This window comes from Oncorhynchus clarkii, chromosome 18 (genome assembly GCF_045791955.1).
Source record: "Oncorhynchus clarkii lewisi isolate Uvic-CL-2024 chromosome 18, UVic_Ocla_1.0, whole genome shotgun sequence".
NCBI classification, from domain to species: Eukaryota; Metazoa; Chordata; class Actinopteri; order Salmoniformes; family Salmonidae; genus Oncorhynchus; species Oncorhynchus clarkii.
The window spans coordinates 39270388-39294454 of record NC_092164.1 but is presented as its reverse complement, the minus strand read 5'-3'; the positions used below and the strand labels follow the sequence as shown (position 1 = coordinate 39294454).

The 24067-nt window shown below is 42.7% G+C and overlaps 1 protein-coding gene across 2 annotated transcripts; it reads right to left on the bottom strand.

Annotated features, from left to right (window-relative positions):
- Nucleotides 1-6561: 6561 nt before the first annotated feature.
- LOC139373467 (cyclic AMP-dependent transcription factor ATF-6 beta-like) lies at nucleotides 6562-23290 on the bottom strand. 2 transcript variants are annotated; one of them, XM_071114018.1, is made up of 17 exons: nucleotides 22976-23290; nucleotides 21283-21362; nucleotides 17330-17411; nucleotides 17039-17098; nucleotides 16858-16940; nucleotides 14866-15046; nucleotides 14532-14696; nucleotides 14088-14251; nucleotides 13751-13930; nucleotides 12326-12408; nucleotides 11984-12178; nucleotides 10307-10414; nucleotides 9911-10010; nucleotides 9670-9737; nucleotides 9370-9472; nucleotides 9146-9230; nucleotides 6562-8765 (listed from the first exon to the last, which is right to left on the bottom strand). In XM_071114018.1, the coding sequence occupies exons 1-17, from the start codon at nucleotides 23046-23048 to the stop codon at nucleotides 8491-8493; spliced, it is 2085 nt and encodes a 694-aa protein (XP_070970119.1). In that variant the 5' UTR covers nucleotides 23049-23290; the 3' UTR covers nucleotides 6562-8490. The 2 variants fall into 2 exon arrangements, with proteins under 2 accessions (XP_070970119.1, XP_070970118.1); XM_071114017.1 differs by having other exon boundaries at nucleotides 14055-14251; nucleotides 22976-23289.
- Between the last annotated feature and the right edge of the window lie 777 nt (nucleotides 23291-24067).

Sequence of the window (24067 nt, the reverse complement as noted above, 5' to 3'; positions counted from 1 at the left end):
CCAGACTCAGTCAAATAAAAGAGAAATTAAGCTCAATTGAATAAAATGACTGGAGGGTATACATTTTTAGGGAGGCAACTTAGAGAGGCCTAAACATGCTACATGTTAAAGGAAAAGGGGGATACCTAGCCAGTTGTCCAACTGAATGTATTCAACTGAAATGTGTCTTCCGCATTTAACCCAACCCTTCTGAATCAGAGGTGCGGGGGGGCCGCCTAAATCGAGATTCACGTCTTCGGCGCCAAAAGGCGAATCAATGCTTTGCTCAGGGGCAGAACGACAGATTTGTACCTTTCCAGCAACCTTCCGGTTACTGGCTCAATGCTCTAACCACTAGGTAAGCAAGCTAAATGAGCACCGTGCTTAGTATACCTTACTTAGTCTTTTCTGTCTGCGTTTATAAATCAAATCCAATCAAATGTTATTGGTCACATACACATGGTTAGCAGATGTTAATGCAAATGTAGCGAAATGCTTGTGCTTCTAGTTCTGATCGTGCAGTAATATCTAACAAGTAATCAAAACATTTCACAACTAATTGCAACAACACATAAAATGGTGTGAATACAGAACGACATAACCCCCATACTAAGTGTAATAACAGATTTCCAAACTCGTCGTCGCTCAGAAAGGTTCCAAACTCGTCGTCACTCAGAAAGGTGGAGTGAGCGACGCAGGTGGATACACAGCACACAAACATAAAGCAATGTCCATTCCCTGACACTTCCTCAACTTCACCTGGAGACAATGTAAACACAAGCAAACAGATGTACATGCCTGGACAGTGGACACACACACACATACTGTATAAACACACACTCATACTCACACACATACTCACACACGTTCAGCCAGCCTGTGGCAGAGTGTTTACAAGTCGAGGCTGTTCCGGGTGGTTGGACTTTATCGCTGTCTTGACATAAAAGCTATTTGTGCTCCAGGCCCATTGTTATTATCATGAGTCTATCTTTCCCTCACCCACATTGCAGCAGCTCTAGTTGGGCCTTTGTTGACATTTAATAGGCATGTATTTGAATGGACATCTTTAGCCCATTTTTGGTCATAGTATGAATGGTTTGCATTAAGGTTTACGTGTGTGTGTGTGCGTGTGCGTGTGCGTGTGTACGTGTGTAGACATGTGTGGACGTGTGTAGACATGTGTGGATGTGTGTGTGTGTGGACATGTGTGGACGTGTGTGTGTGTGTGTGGACGTGTTTAACAATACTGTTGGGGACCAGAAGTCCACACAACAATAGTAAACAAACCAACATTTGACCAACTAGGGTACATTTTGTTGGTCCCCACATGGTCAAATGCTATTTCTAGGGGTTTAGGGTGAAGGTTAGAATTAAGGTTAGGAACTAGGATTAGTTTTAGGGTTAGGAGCTAGGGTTAGGTTTAGGGTTAAGGTTAGGTTAAGTTTTTGGGTTAAGGTTAGGGTAAGGGCACGGGTTAGGTTTAGGGGTTAGGGAAAATAGGATTTTGAATGGGACTGAATTGTGTGTCCACACAAGGTTAGTTGTACAAAACTGTGTGTGCGTGCGTGTGTGTGAGAGAGAGAGAATCTCTTTGCAGGTTTGCATGTGTACATGCCTGTTATGTTCGTGTGTGAATGAGAATATCAAAACAGTTTGAAGAGCACTTTGACATTGTTTCAGCAGCAATAAGACAATAACTGGACACTGTCGTAAAACACAGTGGGAGAGAATGAGAGACGTTCCCGTACACACACACTAGTCTGTCATCAGCAATTGGTTTCAAAACTACTCTTTCTCCCTGTGTGCCAGAAAGAATAATAGTAGAAAAGGGAAAGAAATACAGAAAAAGTACAGAAAAATAACCCCCATTACTGTATTATAAAAATCAGGAGAGTAATATATTTCAAATGACATCATCTGTCAGGACCACAAAATAAGGAAATGATGTCATGGGGACCTTTTAATCATGTTAAGCAAACTTACTAATGAGTTTCCATCCCTGACATTATCATGATAATTTTTACTCTACTCTTAAACCCCATTAGCCTTATGTTTCTCTCTCTCTCTCATTCTCTCTCTCTCTCTCTCGCTATTATTCTCTCTCTCTCATTCTCTCTCTCTCTCTCTCTCATTAAGATGGCTGTGCTGGCATGACACTGCTTGTGTCACTCCTGCCAAAGTACTGAGGGATGGGGTGTACATTTTCTCTCCCTTCTCTCTGCAGAGAGTTTGTTCTGGAAGTGGTCAGTAACTTAATGTCTGTAACTTTCTATTGAGACTGTGGACTTGTTGATGCATGAACTTAAATGTGGTTTCAAGAATCAATGACCATCACCTCACCTTGGATCCAAAGGGTTCTCTGTTAGTGATGAATTGCTCACTAGATTGACCTGTTTCAATGTAAAGTATGGGCACCAGAGGGCAGAGGCACGCAGAATGACCTGAAGCATGAAATAGTGTCATAATAAATGTTTACAGACCAATGTCATTAATATTATGTAAATCAATATCTATAGTGATGTTTGCAAACAATAAATGCAAATCCTCTTAAAAATCTAAAACCCAGGAATTTAGTGTAGTGTTCTCTGCAGTGGAAGTGCATAAGTGGATAGAAATGGGATTGGCCTAGTAGTCAGTTTGATCACACCTTCAAACCAAGCATATTTCACTTGCAGTTCTTCACATAATATGACACTAAATGTTTGCTGGATCGCTGAACTGTGACTTTTATCACCCACATTATCATCAATCAGTGATTGAATGAAAAGGAACACTGTGTGGACAGACGGGAAGGGAGGATGGAACAGATACCCACGAAGCACCGCCCGACACCAATGTCTTTTGGACGTCTTTTTTTGGTCTCGTCTCTTTTTAAGATTTTTTCCCCCCGAACCGGACATGATTTCAACGTCCACGGACATTGGTCTTTGGTCCAGATCGGCCTATATTTGCCCCAAACATCGACTTCTATGATTGGTTCAGATTTGGATCTATGTTTCACAAGTTTGGACAGAACAGTACAGTAGAGCACAGCAGAGTACAGAAAATAAAAATAAAATATATTTCAGTAGAGTACTGCACAATAAAGTATAGTGTAATTTGCTGTATTGCACCCTCCTTTACTCTAATGTACTCTACTCTACTGAACTAAACTGTTCTGTACTCTATTAAAATAAACTCAACTGTACTGTACTCTACTGAAGTAAACTCTACTGTCCTGTACCGTACTGTACTCAATAGTACTCTACTGTGTTCTTCTGTACTGAACTGTGCCATACTATACTGTCCTGTTCAAACTTGTGAAACATAGCATAGACGTCTATGATTTGTTAAAATTTGGTCTGGTCCGGATCAACCTAAATGTTGACTATTTTGGCGGCGGGGCTCATTAGCATAATACCCAGCACGTTTTGCAAGTGTTCGTTTTTTTTACATTCAACTAACGTAGATAAACAACAACATATTAATCATAGCAGGAAAATAAAAAAATCTGTAACCATTACTGAGAATGTTATTGTAGAACAACCTGAAATAAACTTGATTTCCACAGCTGTATTTTCAAATCCAGTAGTGATAGGGAAACAAAGCTTCCTGAAGCATTGAGGCTTTCCAGACAATTGTGTCAAACAGCTTCATTATCCGTTCACAATGCAAATTAGTGACATCTGCTGGTCAGAAATTTTTATTTTTATTTTACCTTTATTTAACCAGGTAGGCTAGTTAAGAACAAGTTCTCATTTGCAACTGCGACCTGGCCAAGATAATGCAAAGCAGTTCGACACATACAACAATACAGAGTTAGACATGGAATAAACAAACATACAATCAATAATACAGTAGAAAAATCTATATACAGCATGTGCAAATGAGGTAGGATAAGAGAGGTAAGGCAATAAATAGGCCATGGTGGCAAAGTAATTACAATACAGCAATTAAACACTGGAATGGTAGAATGTGCAGAAGATGAATGTGCAAGTAGAGATACTGGGGTGCAAAAGAGCAAGATAAATAAATAAATACAGTATGGGGATGAGGTAGATTGGATGGGCTATTTACAGATGAGCTATGTACAGGTGCAGTGATCTGTGAGCTGCTCTGACAGCTGGTGCTTAAAGCTAGGGAGGTAAGAGGCTCCAGCTTTAGTGATTTTTGCAGTTTTGACCTCATACCCTCACGTCTCTGAATGTTCCATAGTTCATACTCTACCTGCTAAGTTAAATCCTAACTTTATAAGTACGGTATTTTTGTATTTAACTAGGCAAGTCAGTTAAGAACAAATTCTTATTTACAATGACTACCTACCCTGGCCAAACCCGGACGACGCTGGGCAATTGTGTGAGACTCCCAATCACGGCCGGTTGTGATACAGCCCGAGATCGAACCCGGGTCTATAGTGACGCCTCTAGCGCTGCGATGCCTTAGACCGCTGCACCACTCAGGATCCCAAGTAGATAGGTATCCAGTAGCGGTCGGGGTTTGAAAGCAGCTTAATCGAAGAAAGCACCGGAACCACAGTGAAATCAGTGGGATCTCGCATTTTGCGACAAATAACGTGAACAAATGAAGCTTCGGACATCATTGATGACGTATTTCTGCTAAAAGTGATACACGCCCACTGCTTTAAAGTTAGCTGCTTAACGACTTTGACGAACGCCTCGGGGCTCCAGTATTAAACGTCACATCACTAACACCCAGAAAATATGGATTTTGAACATCCTGAAAAGACGTCTTCTAAATGTCTGGAAAATACACATTTTCACCTTTCATTCAGAACCTAAAATGGAAAAGTCGTATTTTAGACATCTTTTTAATGTAATTTTCCTTCATATGGACGTCCTCTCGTGTCTGTGACTCCAGGGGTAAATGTAGAAGCTGACTGTAATACCCTACCTGAGGGCCAAACAGCCTTACAATACTCCCTAATCAGCTGAGTGTGTATGTGTGAGAGCGAGAGGATGTTTCCAACTGAATTTAAAATCTAAGACATACTACCTACTGTTAAAAAAAACATGAACTTCTAATCAAGTCATCTTCTAAATCAGTGTAAATTACTACGTTCTGTGCAGCTATACTGAAGTGGGATCTAAAGAGAATCACAGGCTGCATCACATCCGGATGTGATTGGGAGTCCCATAGGGCCGCGCACAATTGGCCCAGCGTCATCCGGGTTTGGCCGCGTCATTGTGAATAAGAATTTGTTCTTAACTGACTTGCCTAGTTAAATAAAGTTTATTTTTATTTTTTGTTAAATACAAAAATACATTGGAATGTCCAGGAGGCAAAATTGTCATGTTTACAGTATCACCCCCAAGAGTTAGGGTGTCACCCCCATCCATACTTTCTCAAAGCCAAAACACTCTCCTTTGAACCTTTTACTTGATCAAAATTGGTTGTAGTCATCCCTCTTTTCCCATGTTTTCTGAGCCAAAAGTACATTTTATTACCTCCAAAATAGGAGCAAATGTTTCCAAACGAAAGTAGTATTTCCCTGCAGACCGTTCAAGTGACCAGACCAAAATGTCTCCAAATGTTATGGACCATTGTGAGATCCTGTAGGGGTCTAACATGGAGATTTCTTTCTTTGGTCAGACAATATCACTATTAGACTGGGGTCTGATTTACCCAGTTGCCACAATGTACAGAACACAAGTGCCCCCTAGCTGTGAAAGATGCCTAATGAAGACAAACATGTTTTGAGTCTCTGTTGTATTAACCTTTACCATTGCGTTCTTTGATATCCGTACAGCCGGATGAGCAAGAAAAGCCACCGAAAAAGAACGTTGACATTCCCTAAAGTTAATGTCAAAGACATCAGTCAGGCGGATTCTTATTTTGTGACTGTTCTTGACTCGTTTCTCGGAAAATACCTCAGGAACAGGATCTGTGAGTGTGTGAGCTGAGCTTCAAACTTTTGTCAAGTGTGTAGGAGGCCTCATCCTGCATTTACGATGGATAACCTCTCCCTCTTATTTGCCCTCCATCATCTGCCTTCTGCTTTACAGCTGGGCATTTACTTCAGCAAGTTGGCCCCTGGCTCTCTGTCAAAGTAGTGCCCCTGTCCTCTGGGAATTCAAACATACCGATGACGTGAGATAGTAAAGCATGTGCTGAACGTTCAGCTACCTCAGCTTGGCCCTGAATAATGATGGATTCTCGTACTGAAAAACATGGCTGCCAGTCTACATGACGCTGTTGCCTTTACTTTTAAGTTGTCCTTTTGCATGTATTTCCCCCCCCGATGCAAATGTCTCTTCCTGCTGCAAAGACAAATTTGACTTGTTAATCATTTGCATTCGTCAGGCTACATGAGACGAAGCGGAAGCATTCAGTAGAGAGGGCGTTATGTTTGTTCAGATTATTTGGACCAGACTAAACCAAGGAAGTTCTTTGTATCAACTGACAAATACAAGGATGCTGTAACGAGACCTTCGGTTTAAGAGATAATCAAATCAAGGTTAAAGAAAAAGTGTGATACACTGGATCCGTAAGAAGAATTCTAAGCAAAACTGATGATAGCCACTAGTTATGTTCAAGTTATGCTTTTTTGGTATGTGCGAGAGAAATGAAACTGACTTAAAAAAATTAAATAAAAAATCGCTTTATTTATAAAATTCAATGTTCATTTTCTACAAACAAAAAAAGGCAGCAGTTCAAACCTCTCGTATAATCAGAGAAAGATCATTTTTAAAGTTAGAAATTCATTTAAGAAAAAAAAAGGAGGCATTGACCATATGTACATCGCTACCATTACAACCACCAATTTTCATGCTTAAAGTGTTTGCCGTGTGTATGTGTACATATAATGTGCAGTGTGTTTGTGTGAGAGAGTGCATTGACATGTACATGCAAAAGGGAATGTCTTGGATCCAACACCTTACCATATCACTAGTAGCATTGTGTTCCTGTATTCCCATTGGCTAAAGTGGGTTCTGAAATGGGAAAACGACAAAAAACAAAGAGACCTCAACACCCCCTAACATAACTTGTACAGCTTCATATAAAATTGTATTTTTTTAATATTTCATTTCTTTTGATAAGAATAATTCTATTTTTTATATAAAAATGAAAAACAATGGGTGGTATTCCCGTAAAACGGCATTATCTCGAACAAAAACACTTGCTGAAGAAGTGTGTGCAGTTCCTCAGGCAGAGCATGACAGACAAAAACATAGCGAGAGTTCACAGACAGAGTTTGCAACTAATGAAAATGATTCAGAAACCACTTTTGGACAGAAGACTCAAGTTGAGCGGGGGGGGGGTGTAAAAAAAAAACAACAAATACAACTGAAAACGATGCTTACAGAATTACATTACATAAACCGTGTATAAGAAACACAATCAATTCTAGAATTACAGAGTACCTGGATGATTCTGAATAAGGTGTCAGTAATTTAACGTCGCTATATTGCTGATGACATTGAGAATGTATTCAGATGTTAACACAGCCTATATTTTTTTTTTCTGCACTAATTACATGGAGATACAGTGGATCAAGCTCGATGTTGCAAGACTTTGTGCAAGTGATTAAAAAAAATGACAAGTATATACAAACACACAACACACTGTATGATCAAGGTGGTCGTCTGCATTCAAAGCAAATATATTTAGGCCGATCCATGTGTTAACTTCTGGAGTATAGGAACGGAAGGGTTTGTGCCCATAAGATGATGAGGTTAAGGAGGACAGAGCAAAATATAGCTATGAATTTGAAAGAAAGAAAAAAAACAACATCTCAAAAGCTACCATTGATATTTACAACCAATAAACACACAAGTTAAATAATTCTCATTCAAATCCAAACACATTTGACATAATAAAAGAAACAAACAAAAAAAACTAAATCTAAGCTGACTAGCATCTGACCTGAATTTTCTGCAGGAGCCCTCTGAATGGAATTTCAATGGAGAGCGATAAACACAGAATATACAAAACGGAACCGTCACACACACAAAAAAAAATGGTCCTCAAATGAAACCACGAGCAGTCCACTAACATTAGCTGCATATATTTCAGTGATTAATTCTGCGCTGTGTCTAAGTGCAGTGAACTGCTAGGTCTATGTTTGGGCAGTTTTTCAAAAAGTATATATTAAGAAATGATTTAGTTAGGAGCCATTGGTAAACCTTTTTTTTTAAAAACTTTTTCTATATTGAACAGATCAGGTTTGTGAAATGGTTATTACTCATTGGTCTATTAATATACAGAGTCTTCAGTAGAATAAAACACATTTGCTTTGAGTTGCTAGGACAACGTTTCAACATTGTGGCACCGTAACTTCATTGTTAATCATTTGTTTCAATTAGTACAGATGTCCTCCATTATTCCCTGACAGATCTGCCTCCTACAACCCTCCTACTCTCCCTTATTAAGTCCTCCTCTCCATCTCACTTCACTTATTCAATCTCCCATTACCCTCTCCTTCCTGTTTTTCCTCTACCCTCTCCTTCCCGTTTTACACGATCCTCTCCTTTCTCCTCCAATCCCCCACTCATTTGTTCACCTTCACTAACCTCAAACCCCGCCCCCCTGGCCGATGTAATACTCGGCCTCCTGTCTGCTGGCAGGTAAGGGTTGCCGTGGAGACGCCGCTCCGCCGGTGTGGGGATGGTGGCGGCCTCGGAGGGAGGTGTGGTTGCTGTGGTGATGGTGGGCGGGGGGAGCGGGAGGGGGGTCGCGGAGCGACGGGGGAACAGCGGAGGCTTTGATGGGGATGATCCTGGTGTCCATGACCTCACAATCCACCTGCATCATCATCTCATAGCCCTGGGATTTGTTATATAAACTCTCTGTGGGAGGGAGAGAGAACGAAAGAGTGCAATGTAAAAAGAGACATACTGACAAGGAGAGGAAAGAGTACAACAGACAGATACAGAGGCTAACAACAACCCCCCCAACATTTATTTTATCCCATACACTAGGTGCAGTGAAATGTGTTCGTTTTACAGGGTCAGCCATGATAGTACAGCGCCCCTGGAGCTAATTAGTAAGTGTCGACAATTTGACGTAATATGCCTCTTTCATTCACCCCAAAAATGTACTCGACATTTAAGATCTCCGTTGTTCAAAAAGTGTTTAAAACAGCGTACAGCAGTGCAACGGGGCTATATTTTGGCACAATTCTAATTGGCCGATAGTTCCGTCGAGATATCAAGAAAAGAAAACTCACCGTTGACGGACATAGCCGGCATCACCAGGGACATTTTGGGCCGTGTGGTTTTGTTGTGGCTGATGGCTGGCAACAGCAGGTGATCCTACAGAGAGAGAGAGAGAGAACGTAGGCTCATGAACGTCAGACATACGTCGTGCATTATGTGAATGGCACCCACTGTCCGTTTCATTTACACTCGGTTGTCACTTCCCTAGAGGTTTGGCGCTGCTGTTCCGTCTTACCCGTCTGAAGGAGACCACGTAGAAGGTGTCCTCACGCCGGTCGATGGCGTCCATGAAGTCACTGTAGCTGATCTCTGGACCGGCAGGGAACACTTGTATCTGACTGTGAGAGACAAATAGTTCGGGTTAGACCAAGACTACAAATACCAATAGCAGCAGGTTTTCCCCCCCCTCCTCCCTCAGTTGATACAAATACCATACTTGGTTTAGTATTGTACAAGTGAACATGCAAGTCAACAAATCACTTTGACGGATGAACACCACTGTTGGTTACTGGGAAATGTGGTCGACCACGGTTACCTGTCAATGGAACGATGGGTCTGGATGGGAAGATATCTGGAGATGTTGGTCTTCCTAAGCTGTGCTTTCTGTAGAAAAGGGAAGGGAAACAACTGACGTGTACCCAAACAACACACATCAACACCAACTAGGTTGTTTAACACGCCAGAGGGATCATGTGTACTCGCGTGGGAATGTGAAATGCAACAACAACAAAATATGATCCGGTGCAGAAATACTAAGAAACTAGATGAAACCGCACCTGCGCTATTTTAGCTTTTTTCACTATCTTCGGCTTCCCTCCAGACTTCTTCCTGTCGATCTGGTGCCTGTGGACCCATCCTCTCAGCTCATCTGCCAGCCTGAGTGAGAAAGTGAAGCAGTCAGTCGTAGAAGTCAAGGGGAGTACATATAATATATATATAATATATATATACACACACATATATATATACACACACACACACACACACACACACACACACACATATATATATATACACATACATACACACTGGCTCTTTTGAACATGGATACAGTGACAGGCCTGTGAGAGCGCAGGTGCACTGTCGATGTTGTAACTCAATATCATATTTGCATAATGTGGTGAGAGACATGGCAGAGAGAGATTCCCGGACGCCATAGCAGCGCTGCTGACCTGAGGGACTCGGAGCGGTTGAACTGCCTGCAGTCATTGGAGGTGAAATAGCGGTCGATGTCCTGCAGGACCAGGTCCTTCACGTCGCTGAACACGTCACTCAGGTTCCTGAAAACAGACAAAACATGTAACACAGATGGAAACATCCTTCTGAAAGCCTAACCGTTCTACAAAATAATATTATATGCAAAACCATAGTGATTTCAAAGTGCAAAAGTCCTTAAAGAGCTGTAAACATGAAGTAAACATCGTACAGGCAAGTTACACGTGGATGTCATTTCATGACAGCCTGTTAGCAGTTAGTTACTTCACTACATTCCTAAAGAAAATAATGTCATTTTTACTCCATACATTTTACCTCGCACCCACGTTAGTACACGTTACATTTTGACAGGAAAAGGGTCCAATTCAAGCACTTATCAAGAGAACATCTCTGGTCATCTCTACTGCCTCTGATCTGGCAGACTCACTAAACAGAGAACATCCCTGGTCATCTCTATTGCCTCTGATCTGGCAGACTCACTAAACAGAGAACATCCCTGGTCATCTCTATTGCCTCTGATCTGGCAGACTCACTAAACAGAGAACATCGCAGGTCACCCCTACTGCCTCTGATCTGGCAGACTCACTAAACAGAGAACATCGCAGGTCACCCCTACTGCCTCTGATCTGGCAGACTCACTAAACAGAGAACATCGCAGGTCACCCCTACTGCCTCTGATCTGGCAGACTCACTAAACAGAGAACATCGCAGGTCACCCCTACTGCCTCTGATCTGGCAGACTCACTAAAGAGAGAACATCTCTGGTCATCTCTACTGCCTCTGATCTGGCAGACTCACTAAAGAGAGAACATCCCTGATCATCTCTACTGCCTCTGATCTGGCAGACTCACTAAACAGAGAACATCCCTGGTCATCTCTATTGCCTCTGATCTGGCAGACTCACTAAACAGAGAACATCCCTGGTCATCTCTACTGCCTCTGATCTGGCAGACTCACTAAACAGAGAACATCCCTGGTCATCTCTATTGCCTCTGATCTGGCAGACTCACTAAACAGAGAACATCGCAGGTCACCCCTACTGCCTCTGATCTGGCAGACTCACTAAACAGAGAACATTGCAGGTCACCCCTACTGCCTCTGATCTGGCAGACTCACTAAACAGAGAACATCGCAGGTCACCCCTACTGCCTCTGATCTGACTCACTAAACACAAATGCTTCGTTTGTAAATGATGTCCGAGTGGCCCCTGGCTATTCGTAAAGAATGTAATACAATGGTGCCGTCTGGTTTGCTTAATATAAGGAATTGGAAATGATTTATACTTTTAACACTTAAGTATATTTAAAAACAAATACAATTAGACTTTTACTTAAGTAGTATTTTACTGTGTGACTCACTTTTACTTGAGTCATTTTCTATTAAGGTAAATGTACTTTTACTCAAGTATGACAATTTAATACATTTTCCACCACTGCCCGTTACATATTTCTATGTCCAGCTCAAACACGGTCTTGTTCTCCAATGACGTTCTACTTGACGGAACCATGTTTGCGAACCCTCATCAATCAGAACCACATGGGCAGCAGCTGCAGATGGCTGTGGCAAGGTCATAATGAACAGGCTCACCATCGTGGATATGCAGAGTTAACAATGAGTTGGACTTTATTACCAACCTAAACTGGTATGAATCGGTGGATTCCCTCTCCACCTCTCCTCCCTTCCACCCATCCTCTCCTCCTTCCTCCTCAGGATCTATCCTTTCCTCCACTCTGCTATGTTCCCGAGCCGTCTCAAACTCCAGGAGATGTCTTCCTGTGTGAGGGACCACCTCTTCCTGTAACCCCGTCTCCAGCTTCCTGTCTGTGATACTGGAGGAAAAAATGTAGTCAAAATCAACTAATCATGCAGTTATGTACAATACTTTTTAAAAATAGGATTTTTTTGAAGGGGGGGGGGCAATTTGCCAATTGATAACACTTCATTGAATGGCAGTGACTATGAACAGTGACTTTTACCTGACAGGGCCGAAACTGAAGGTCATGAACAGTAGCACTGCCATGACGCAGACGGCCCTCTTGTTGTTACCAGATTCACTGCCCTGGAACAGAGAGAGGATTTAGAGCAGTGTAAACACTGGGGCCGGGACGATACCAGTATCGCGAGACTCAGTATTGTGGCAAGGAAACATAACACGAAGGGGATTTAACTTTAGGAAAGAGAGACCTGATGTTGGAAACAATTATGTTGTCCTCCAGAGTCAAATGTATTTATTTTCCAAACTATAGAACACAATATTTTACATACAGCAGGTTTTTAAGGAACCAAAAGAGTTTGGTCTGCTTCGTGCTTTCATTTGAACCTACTTCGACATTGGAATTGTCCCGGCCCTAGTAAACACGCATGTACCAACATGTCCTCTTTGAAGGTATTCCGAGTTGTTGCTTGAACAGTCAAATCTTAACCACATTCTTAAGACTTTCATTTAGAAAGATTAAATTGAAAGCAGTCCATCCGGTTCATTAGGGAAATCCATCTCTGCCTCAGCAATGTAATCACCGAACACATTTGCTTAAGGGAGGTTTCCTGGCTTTCCAGCTCCCCTGCCACCCTCCCTCCCCTCTCTCCTACCCCTCCCCTTCATTCTCCTCCTGTACCTCCGCCACTACCTCTCCTTCCTCCCTTCACCCTGTACCATCTTCCCTCCTTCCCCTCTCTCCTACCCCTCCCCTTCATTCTCCTCCTGTACCTCCACCTCTCCTTTCTCCCTTCCCCTGTACCATCTTCCCTCCTTCCCCTCTCTCCTACCCCTCCCCTTCATTCTCCTCCTGTACCTCCACCTCTCCTTTCTCCCTTCCCCTGTACCATCTTCCCTCCTTCCCCTCTCTCCTACCCCTCCCCTTCATTCTCCTCCTGTACCTCCGCAACTACCTCTCCTTTCTCCCTTCCCCTGTACCGTCTTCCCTCCCCCTCCTCTCTCCTACCCCTCCCCTTCATTCTCCTCCTGTACCTCCGCCACTACCTCTCCTTCCTCCCTTCACCCTGTACCGTCTTCCCTCCTTCCCCTTTCTCCTACCCCTCCCCTTCATTCTCCTCCTGTACCTCCACCTCTCCTTTCTCCCTTCCCCTGTACCATCTTCCCTCCTTCCCCTCTCTCCTACCCCTCCCCTTCATTCTCCTCCTGTACCTCCGCCACTACCTCTCCTTTCTCCCTTCCCCTGTACCATCTTCCCTCCTTCCCCTCTCTCCTACCCCTCCCCTTCATTCTCCTCCTGTACCTCCGCCACTACCTCTCCTTTCTCCCTTCCCCTGTACCGTCTTCCCTCCCACTCCTCTCTCCACCCCTCCCCTTCATTCTCCTCCTGTACCTCCGCCACTACCTCTCCTTTCTCCCTTCCCCTGTACCGTCTTCCCTCCCACTCCTCTCTCCACCCCTCCTGTACCTCTTTCCCGGCAAGCCTCTCCCTCAGGGCCTGGTTCTCCCTGCGGAGGTGCTCGTTCTCCTGCTGCACCTCCCTCAGCTGGCCCTCCAGGTTCTGCAGGTACTCCTTCTTCTTCTTGCGTGACTGGCACGCCGACTCCCGGTTCTTGATCATCCGCTGCTGCCTCTTCATCACCTTCATCTGAGACCCGGTCGGATGGGGAGAACGCATGACAGTTAATCACGGCAGAACTGGGCGTGTGATCTGACAGTGAAACCCGGGGTAAGGCAACGGTTGAAGTAGAGCGTGAAAGAGAACTACTCACTGACTGACTGACATGCGACTGACAGACACTCACATCCATGCCGTTGCAGTTGCTCCCTGGCAGAGAGGACGCCGGGACTATGGGTTTGCTGGGGAATGGGGCCGTGGGGCTATGGCAGTGAGGCATGGTGGGGGAGACAGGCTCCATTTTGACGATGGCTGGCGCAGACCCCAGACAGACTGACTGGGAAAGCACCACTAAGAGAGGGAAAAGAAGGTGACATCACTCAGCTATTACGTAACATATTATGCCATTGTCTCTTAGACACCCAAATACCAGTAATAAAATACATTTCTAATCAACAAATCACAGAAATAGACATAGGTATTGTGGCGATTTGAGCATGCACGCCCACAGAGATACATAAAATAACTTGGAATTCAACGCTCCCCTTTAATTAACCTCGGCGATTCACCAAACGGTAAGCCTGGAATAAGGTCATGTGTGAAAAATGGTCAGTCTGGTCCCAGGACTCACCAGGCCTGCTCTGGTCCCTGCTAGGCAGGCTGTGCAGTATGAGGGCCTTGGCTGGACTGGGAGCCTGGTGGACGGAGAGAGCCGCTACACACACAGGCCTGGGTTGGATGAGAGGCTTACTGCTCAGGATGGTACTGGCTTTGATCGTGGCCGCAGTGGGGTGGACTGGAGGGAGAGAGAGAACATGACATGCACTATAAAATGTCTGCCAAGAACAAAGTCAAGGGCATTTGCACCCAAAGCACATAATATTAAAAATTAAGCGTACTCTCGTGGCTGAAGTCTTTCCTGTGCAACACATAAAATAGCTGAACGTCACTGTAGAAACGAGTACCTGTGGCCTGTGTGTCCATGCCATTGTGGGTTGATGTTTGGTGTTGCTGAGGCGGCAGTTTGGACTGTGGTCGGGCCAGTTGTGCAGAGGCCACCGTGACTTCACATGTGTCAAGTGGTGGTGCCAGCACATCTCCAAACATATAAGGAGGCGTGGGCGGGTTCTCTCCTTTCACTGGGATCTGAATGGTAGAAAGAGAGATGTGCAAGAAATGTTAAAAACAGGCTTCACACTTTGGTTACTTCTGAAATACTCGGACGAGGCTCTGTGTCACTGAATACAGTGCCTTGCAAAAGTATTCGGCCCCCTTGAACTTTGCGACCTTTTGCCACATTTCAGGCTTCAAACATAAAGATATAAAACTGTATTTTTTTGTGAAGAATCAACAACAAGTGGGACACAATCATGAAGTGGAACGACATTTATTGGATATTTCAAAAAAATTTAACAAATCAAAAACTGAAAAATTGGGCGTGCAAAATTATTCAGCCCCCTTAAGTTAATACTTTGTAACGCCACCTTTTGCTGCGATTACAGCTGTAAGTCGCTTGGGGTATGTCTATCAGTTTTGCACATCGAGAGACTGAATTTTTTCCCATTCCTCCTTGCAAAACAGCTCGAGCTCAGTGAGGTTGGATGGAGAGCATTTGTGAACAGCAGTTTTCAGTTCTTTCCACAGATTCTCGATTGGATTCAGGTCTGGACTTTGACTTGGCCATTCTAACACCTGGATATGTTTATTTTTGAACCATTCCATTGTAGATGTTGCTTTATGTTTTGGATCATTATCTTGTTGGAAGACAAATCTCCATCCCAGTCTCAGGTCTTTTGCAGACTCCATCAGGTTTTCTTCCAGAATGGTCCTGTATTTGGCTCCATCCATCTTCCCATCAATTTTAACCATCTTCCCTGTCCCTGCTGAAGAAAAGCAGGCCCAAACCATGATGCTGCCACCACCATGTTTGACAGTGGGGATGGTGTGTTCAGCTGTGTTGCTTTTACGCCAAACATAACGTTTTGCATTGTTGCCAAAAAGTTCAATTTTGGTTTCATCTGACCAGAGCACCTTCTTCCACATGTTTGGTGTGTCTCCCAGGTGGCTTGTGGCAAACTTTAAACAACACTTTTTATGGATATCTTTAAGAAATGGCTTTCTTCTTGCCACTCTTCCATAAAGGCCAGATTTGTGCAATATACGACTGATTGTTGTCCTATGGACAGAGTCTCCCACCTCAGCTGTAGATCTCTGCAGTTCATCCAGAGTGATCATGGGCCTCTTGGCTGCTTCTCTGATCAGTCTTCTCCTTGTATGAGCTGAAAGTTTAGAGGGACGGCCAGGTCTTGGTAGATTTGCAGTGGTCTGATACTACTTCCATTTCAATATTATCGCTTGCACAGTGCTCCTTGGGATGTTTAAAGCTTGGGAAATCTTTTTGTATCCAAATCCGGCTTTAAACTTCTTCACAACAGTATCTCGGACCTGCCCGGTGTGTTCCTTGTTCTTCATGATGCTCTCTGCGCTTTTAACGGACCTCTGAGACTATCACAGTGCAGGTGCATTTATACGGAGACTTGATTACACACAGGTGGATTGTATTTATCCTCATTAGTCATTTAGGTCAACATTGGATCATTCAGAGATCCTCACTGAACTTCTGGAGAGAGTTTGCTGCACTGAAAGTAAAGGGGCTGAATAATTTTGCACGCCCAATTTTTCAGTTTTTGATTTGTTAAAAAAGTTTGAAATATCCAATAAATGTCGTTCCACTTCATGATTGTGTCCCACTTGTTGTTGATTCTTCACAAAAAAATACAGTTTTATATCTTTATGTTTGAAGCCTGAAATGTGGCAAAAGGTCGCAAAGTTCAAGGGGGCCGAATACTTTCGCAAGGCACTGTATGTGCACTTTGTGTACATTGCATCTCAGAGTCTCTAAACTGTGATGCATCAATATCGTAGTGCGATGTGGAAGCTGATCTGTCTGGACTGACCTGTGAGTCTGGGAGTGAGGTCAGGGAGCAGTCGGAGGCCAGCGAGGAGGCAGGGGAGGGAGGCTCCGCCTTCACCCGGAACACTGGAACAGCACACACAAATGATACAAAAAGGACACCGTGAATAATTCACATTCAACCATAAGACAAACACATACACAATAGCCAAAGAGGGACTTACACATGTCCACTGGCAAAGGCTGCGTTATCGTCATCTCATCTTTCAGTACGGGAATGTCCCCTTAAGAGAGTGCGAGGAAGGCAGAGCAGAGAGAGAGCGGCAGGGAGAAAGGTTTTAAAAGTACACCACAACCGACGCTGCGCTACAATGACACTTTACTGATAAACTGAAGTGACGTTGCTATTTTACTTCATTGGCCTTCTATAGTAGTAATAACATGTCTACTACCACAACGAATACTGTTAAAAAGGAAAATCTCTCCTTCCTGCCACACTTTATTAATCTCTGCACCTGTGAGAAGGTTGTCGTCCAGGTGTCTCCATGGCGACGTGGGATTGTCGGGATCAAGGGTAAGCACGAGATCGTTGTCAAACTGCGAGGAGAGAGAGGAAGCGGAGGGCAGAATTAGGCCATCGTCTGGATTAGTCAGTAGGTCGGCAGGGGGTGCGCCATTGGTTGCCCCAACAGGGAAAGCAGCCCCATTATCGGCCGGCCCGTCTCAGGCTCACTCAAGTTACCTTAACTTTGGCATCACACACTGAACTCTCACGACTGCTAGGTAGTGTGTAACACTGCCTGGTTTATACTGATACTGCCAGCACTAGCCGACTACCACCAGGTTACTCAACCCTGCACCTTAGAGGCTGCTGCCCCATATACATAGACATGGAATCACTGGTCACTTTAATAATGTTTACATAACGCTTTACTCATTTCATATGTACAGTTGAAGTCGGAAGTAAACATACACCTTAGCCAAATACACTTAAACTCAGTTTCACAATTCCTGACATTTAATCCTAGTAAAAATTCCCTGTCTTAGGTCAGTTAGGAACACCACTTTATTTTAAGAATGTGAAATGTCAGAATAATAGTAGAGAGAATGATTTATTTCAGATTTGATTTCTTTCATCACATTCCCAGTGGGTCAGAGGTTAACATACACTCAATTAGTATTTGGTAGCATTGCCTTTAAATTGTTTAACTTGGGTCAAATGTTTTGGGTAGCCTTCCATAAGCTTCCCACAATAAGTTGGGTGAATTTTGGCCCATTCCTCCTGACAGAGCTGGTGCAACTGAGTCAGGTTTGTAGGCCTCCTTGCTCGCATACGCTTTTTCAGTTCTGCCCACAAATATTCCATAGGATTAGAGGTCACTCAAATACCTTGACTTTGTTGTCCTTAAGCCATTTTGCCACAACTTTGGAAGTATGTTTGGGGTCATTGTCCATTTGGAAAACCCATTTCCAACCAAGCTTTAAACTTCCTGACTGATGTCTTGAGATGGAGCTTCAATATATCCACATAATTTTCCTCCCTCATGAAGCCATCTATTTTGTGAAGTGCACCAGTCCCTCCTGCAGCAAAGCATGATGCTGCCACCCCCGTGCTTCACGGTTGGGATGGTGTTCTTCGGCTTGCAAGCCTCACCCTTTTTCCTCCAAACATAACGATTGTCATTATGGCCAAACAGTTCTATTTTTGTTTCATCAGACCTGAGGACATTTCTCCAAAGTATGATCTTTGTTCCCACGTGCAGTTGCAAACCGCAGTCTGGCTTTTTTATGGCGATTTTGGAGCAGTGGCTTCTTCCTTGCTGAGCGGCCTTTCAGGTTATGTCACTTTAGGACTCGTTTTACTGTGGATATAGATACTTTTCTACCCGTTTCCTCCAGCATCTTCACAAGGGCCTTTGCTGTTGTTCTGGGATTGATTTGCACTTTTCGCACCAAAGTTCGTACATCTCTAGGAGACAGAACGCATCTCCTTCCTGAGCGTCATGATGGCTGCGTGGTCCCATGGTGTTTATACTTGCGTACTATTGTTTGTACAGATGAACGTGGTACCTTCAAGCGTTTGGAAATTGCTCCCAAGAATGAACCAGACTTGTGGAGGTCTACAATTGTTTTTCTGAGGTCTTGGCTGATTTCTTTTGATTTTCCCATGATGTCAAGCAAAGAGGCACTGAGTTTGGAGGTAGGCCTTGAAATACATCCACAGGTAAACCTCCAATTGACTCAAATGATGTCAATTAGCATATCAGAAGCTTCTAAAGCCATGACATTTTCTGGAATTTTCCAAGCTGTTTAAAGGCACAGTCATCTTAGTGTATGTAAACTTCTGACCCACTGGAATTGTGATACAGTGAATTATAAGTGTTATAATCTGTCTGTAAACAATTGTTGGGAAAATGACTTGTGTCATGCACAAAGTAGATGTCCTAACCGCCTTGCCAAAACTATAGTTTGTTAACAAAACATTTGTGGAGTGGTTGAAAAACGAGTTTTAATGACTCCAACCTAAGTGTATGGAAAACTTCCGACTTCAACTGTATATATTGTATTCTACTGTATTTTAGTCAATGCCATTCCAGCATTGCTCGTCCTAATATTTATATATTCTTAATTCCACTCTTTACCTTTAGATTCCTGTGTATTGTTGTGAATTGTTGGATACTACAGCAATGTTGGAGCTAGGAACACAAGTATTGACATCTGCTAAATATGTGCATGTGACCAATAAAATGTTATTTTATTTTGATAAAGGAAGAATGAGCAGATTGCCGCACTATTGCACACTGTATTTTATTTTACTAGGCAAGTCAGTTAAGGACAAATTGTTAATTTACAATGACACCCTACCGGGGAACAGATCAGGGAACGGTCCACCTTGCTCAGGGGCAGAACGACAGATTTTTTTTTGTTACCTTGTCAGCTCAGGGATTCAACCCAGCAACCTTTCAGTTACTGGCCCAACGCTCTAACCACTAGGCTACCTGTAGGTGATGTAGATTGGAATAGGGATGGACATGAGTAATCGAGTCCTCAAACGGATGTCAAAAGTCTCTCTTTAACCCGACTAAAGATCACTTTGTTTAACAGTCAAACTAGTTTGTGGAACGTGCTTTGTGGCTGCCCGAATGAGCAAGAAAACGTTTGTCCCGATTTTACATATTTAATTTGTTGTCTTGAAGACAACGTTAATTTGCTTTGACTCTCCTGTTCCATTTCTACATGTGCATTTTGTGGGACACAACAAAAAAAAAGAAGCCAAGCCAAGCATCAGTTCTTCTCCTTGAATTAATCTTCCCTTCTGTGTCTCACTCACTAAACTGTGTTCCGTCCACTCCCTCTACACGCGCGTGCTAAGAGCGCACGCAAGCTCCCGTTAGGCCTACAGAAACAAATGCCTATAAAAACATATCTAACTGATGGGATACACAAGCTACATTCCTTGCTAAATGACAACAGTTTTAAAAACTAATTGTGTTCCGTCTGTGAGTTGATTGATGTAGGGAAATAGGTGCTTCAACGACGAGCTGCAGGTTTGGAATGATTGCGTCCCGTCTATCCCCCCCCCCCCCCCCCTAAACATAGACAAGTTCCACACTGAAAATATGCCAAAACATTTGTTTGATAAAGACAAAGAGTGTATTTTCAGAATCTTAAGAACAGGCCTACTCACTAAACAGATGTGGTTGTAATTCATCTCCATGCAGTTTTCAACATAGAATTCTTAATTAATTTAGAAACATTCCAAAAGGCAAAATAAAACTAAATCGAACATCTGTATATCGATGACAGATTTGTTTGTAACCCTCAGAAAACTGTCTTTCAACTCGCCAAATTGAGCCCCGTTTCAAATGATTACTCTGAGAATAACTATTCCAGACGCGATATGTGCATCGGTAACTTATTTCACTTAGAAAAATAGTTCTATTTTATTCAGTTACACAACATTTTTTTTCTAGAAATGATGAGTCTTGAATGTGATAGGGCTTGGGAAATAAAAAAAGTGTCTTGTCTGCTAAATTAACAAAACAAGGCTCCACCATTACACAGTCATAGGCTTCAACAAGCAAGTGCCACCGCTAAGGTTATTACCATTTTTGAAGATTGTGTTCCACAATATAAAATAACAGTTACAATAAATTAATCTTAAATGACACTTGTTTTTATATATAGATAAATGCACACATATTTATTTCCAGTGTGGGCCTTGTGTTCTAAAATAGACCCCCCCCCCCCCCCATTGGAGTACTCAACAACAACAAAAAGCGAGAGCACTAACTGTCAAAACATTTCAAATGCCCATTCCTGGAATAGGCCTCATGTTGAGTAGACAGGAAATTAGGTCTAAATCATTGACAGCTTTGAATTAACTTCATTGTGGTGATACAACATGTGTAGTACAGTGGTCAGATAATACAGTCAGGGTCTGTGAGCAGAAAATCTCTGTCCGTACCGATGTTTCATATTTCAGTCCTCTCGTGTACTCTCCGTCCTCTCCCTCCTCCATGCTCTCACACTGGTACAGACAGGCATCTGAGACAGACAGACCAATTAGTTAGCACTGTAGGAACATGATTATGCACATGGACAGACATGCAAGTTGCTTGAGTATCAGTTGCTATAGCAGTTGTAAGTAAAGCCTTATCACTATACCACAGTGACCCCTTGTCGCCATGGTTTCCCGTGCCTTATTTGGTTTGACAAGGGCTTGAAACACGACTCTGACCTTTGAGCTAAATAAAGAAGAGGGATCTACTAGTAAATGATGGTTGTGATCATAAACACACCTAAAAATGAGCTCGAGGTTTGGTGCTTTTCTACACCCATTTTACATTCAAAGCAGCTTCAATTCACAGGAGTCCAGTTTGGTTTTTCCGGCTTTACAAATTTAGTGAAATCTAAGCAATGGAGGGGAAGTTGGCTTAAAATACATGAGATGGGAGGTTTTCTGCCCTGAGGTGACCCATCTTCAAAAGCAAAGGGATCGGTAACCAACCTGCTCAGTGCTGAGAATGGTTCCCCCCATTACTGTTGAATTTGAATTAGCCAAGTGTTAGCTACTCATGATAATAGTAGACCCCATTAACCAGAGGGACAACTTATGGGCTGAAATTAATTCTAGCCTACATTATCGTGGGATGTTTTTTTTTTCTTGAAAGAATGCTTTTCGTTTTCCACAACTAGTTTTGATTCACACTGCAGGCCTGACTAGTAAATGCTGTCTATCACAAATAGTAAATGTAAAATGTAATCAAGTTCAGTGATCACAGGAAGTTCACAGTTTACAGATTGCGTGAGACATTTTTTTTAAAACCTTTAAATAACTTTAGAACAAATTCTTTTTTTCAATGACGGCCTAGGTACAGTGGGTTAACTGCCTTGTTCAGGGCAGTACCTTGAGAGCTCGGGAATATGAACTTGCAACCTTTCAGTTACTAGTCCAATGCTCTAACCACTAGGCTACCCTGCCGCCCCAGACAACGACACTTAAGTCTGCAAACTTCAGCATATAAAAGCAATGATCAGGGAGTCAGTAAAAGGGTAAGGTCTGTATCTAAAATACAGTGCCATACAATGAAAGCAAGCCAATCTGTCAGATGCAAATGCTATTGATTTAAAAAAGGGCCCGAGATACCCAGATGTCGCAAAAAGCCAGCTTGGTTTTCAGTCTTTAGATAGGTTGAGGCCTATGGTTTATTCAACATATTACATACGTTTTAAATTCAGGTATTTGGGATCGATGGTCTTTTCAGATAGCCTTTATCTTATCGAAAACGAAAGCTTGCAGAGCACAAGCTTTTCTCACACTAATACCAAAGGCTTTTTATTAGTAAAGTTAACACTCCTATATGTGCTAATACAGTGACATATCCGGTTTGCTGCCCAGTGCACATATAGCTAGACATTGGCGCACACACCCACGCAAGAAACCCAACTACAACCAACTTTAACATTATGATTTTTCGTAATTTGTTGTCAGGGTCAACCTGGTAAGGTTAGGAAATGAAAGACGCATAGTCAATTTCACGCGTTCGTTATCAGCTAAAGTCGCGTTAGCTAGCAGATCATTTTAGCTATCTAACGCATCCATGCTGCCCAGGTGGTAAACATGCATTACAGTACCATTTATCATCTCTCTCACTTACCCCAATCCTCGCTTGTTAGAAGGTTATCAGCGAAGAAACGACTATCCAAATCAGATAGTAAATCCGTAGTCATAGCCACAAGGCGTTTGTTAATTAGAGGGAGTGTAGACAATCACCGATCGATTATATTAAAAAATATAAATCCGCGAATTCGATTTACAGCGAATGATGTTCAGTTGGCGATTGGGTCCATCGACGTACAAAATACAATTATAATTTCTTACGCGAAACATTAGATTTTGTATTTATTTTGTTTCATAATATCCACTCGGTCCACAGAACCATCTCGCATATGACGACATCCAGACAAGAAACGACATTTCCGCAAAAAGCCCGCCCATTTTCAATACAAGATCCAATCAAAGCAAGGATTTTTTAGATTGATTCTTCAGTCGCCCTATCCAATAATATTATTACTATTAAGACAGAGTAGACCGTCGTAGATGGACAAAAGTAAGAGGTTTATAAGGTGATTCGGCCCAATCGCACGTCAGAATTTTGAGTGACGTTGAAAATCTTCAATGGTAGACATGTCATTTGGCTTTCCTTTCAAAGGACATGCCGTAAAAATCAATCACGTGTTCAACAATAAGAAACATTTCATTTGAACACATGGTTGATAGCTAGCTAAAGTTGTCTCTTTCCTAAATTAGCCATGGATGGAGATAAGGTTTTGGACTTGTGGTTTTACTTGATTCTCTGTACTGGCCAATGATTATAACGGGGAATCCGACCCAACCATACATTGTGCCCCTTGCCTGAGAGGATGGAAGTTCAATATGTATCTAGATGTAGTAAGCCAGTGTTAACTAGCTAACGTTACCCATGAAATTAAGTTTTTAGCCAGGTAGCAAGACAACCAACTAAAAGCGTGTACTGTATGACAGTGATAGACCGTTTAGTCAACATGAGATAAAGGATCATGGCATTGGCTTGAGTGAGTCATGTTTTTTCTACATGTATGCACAAACAAATCAGAACCATGGACAACCACATCATATTTAGCTTACATTGATTGGACTCGTTTTTGGCATATTTTAGTTGTCACTGTATAAGACTAAGCATAGGTGATTTGATGTTGAAATGGTGCTG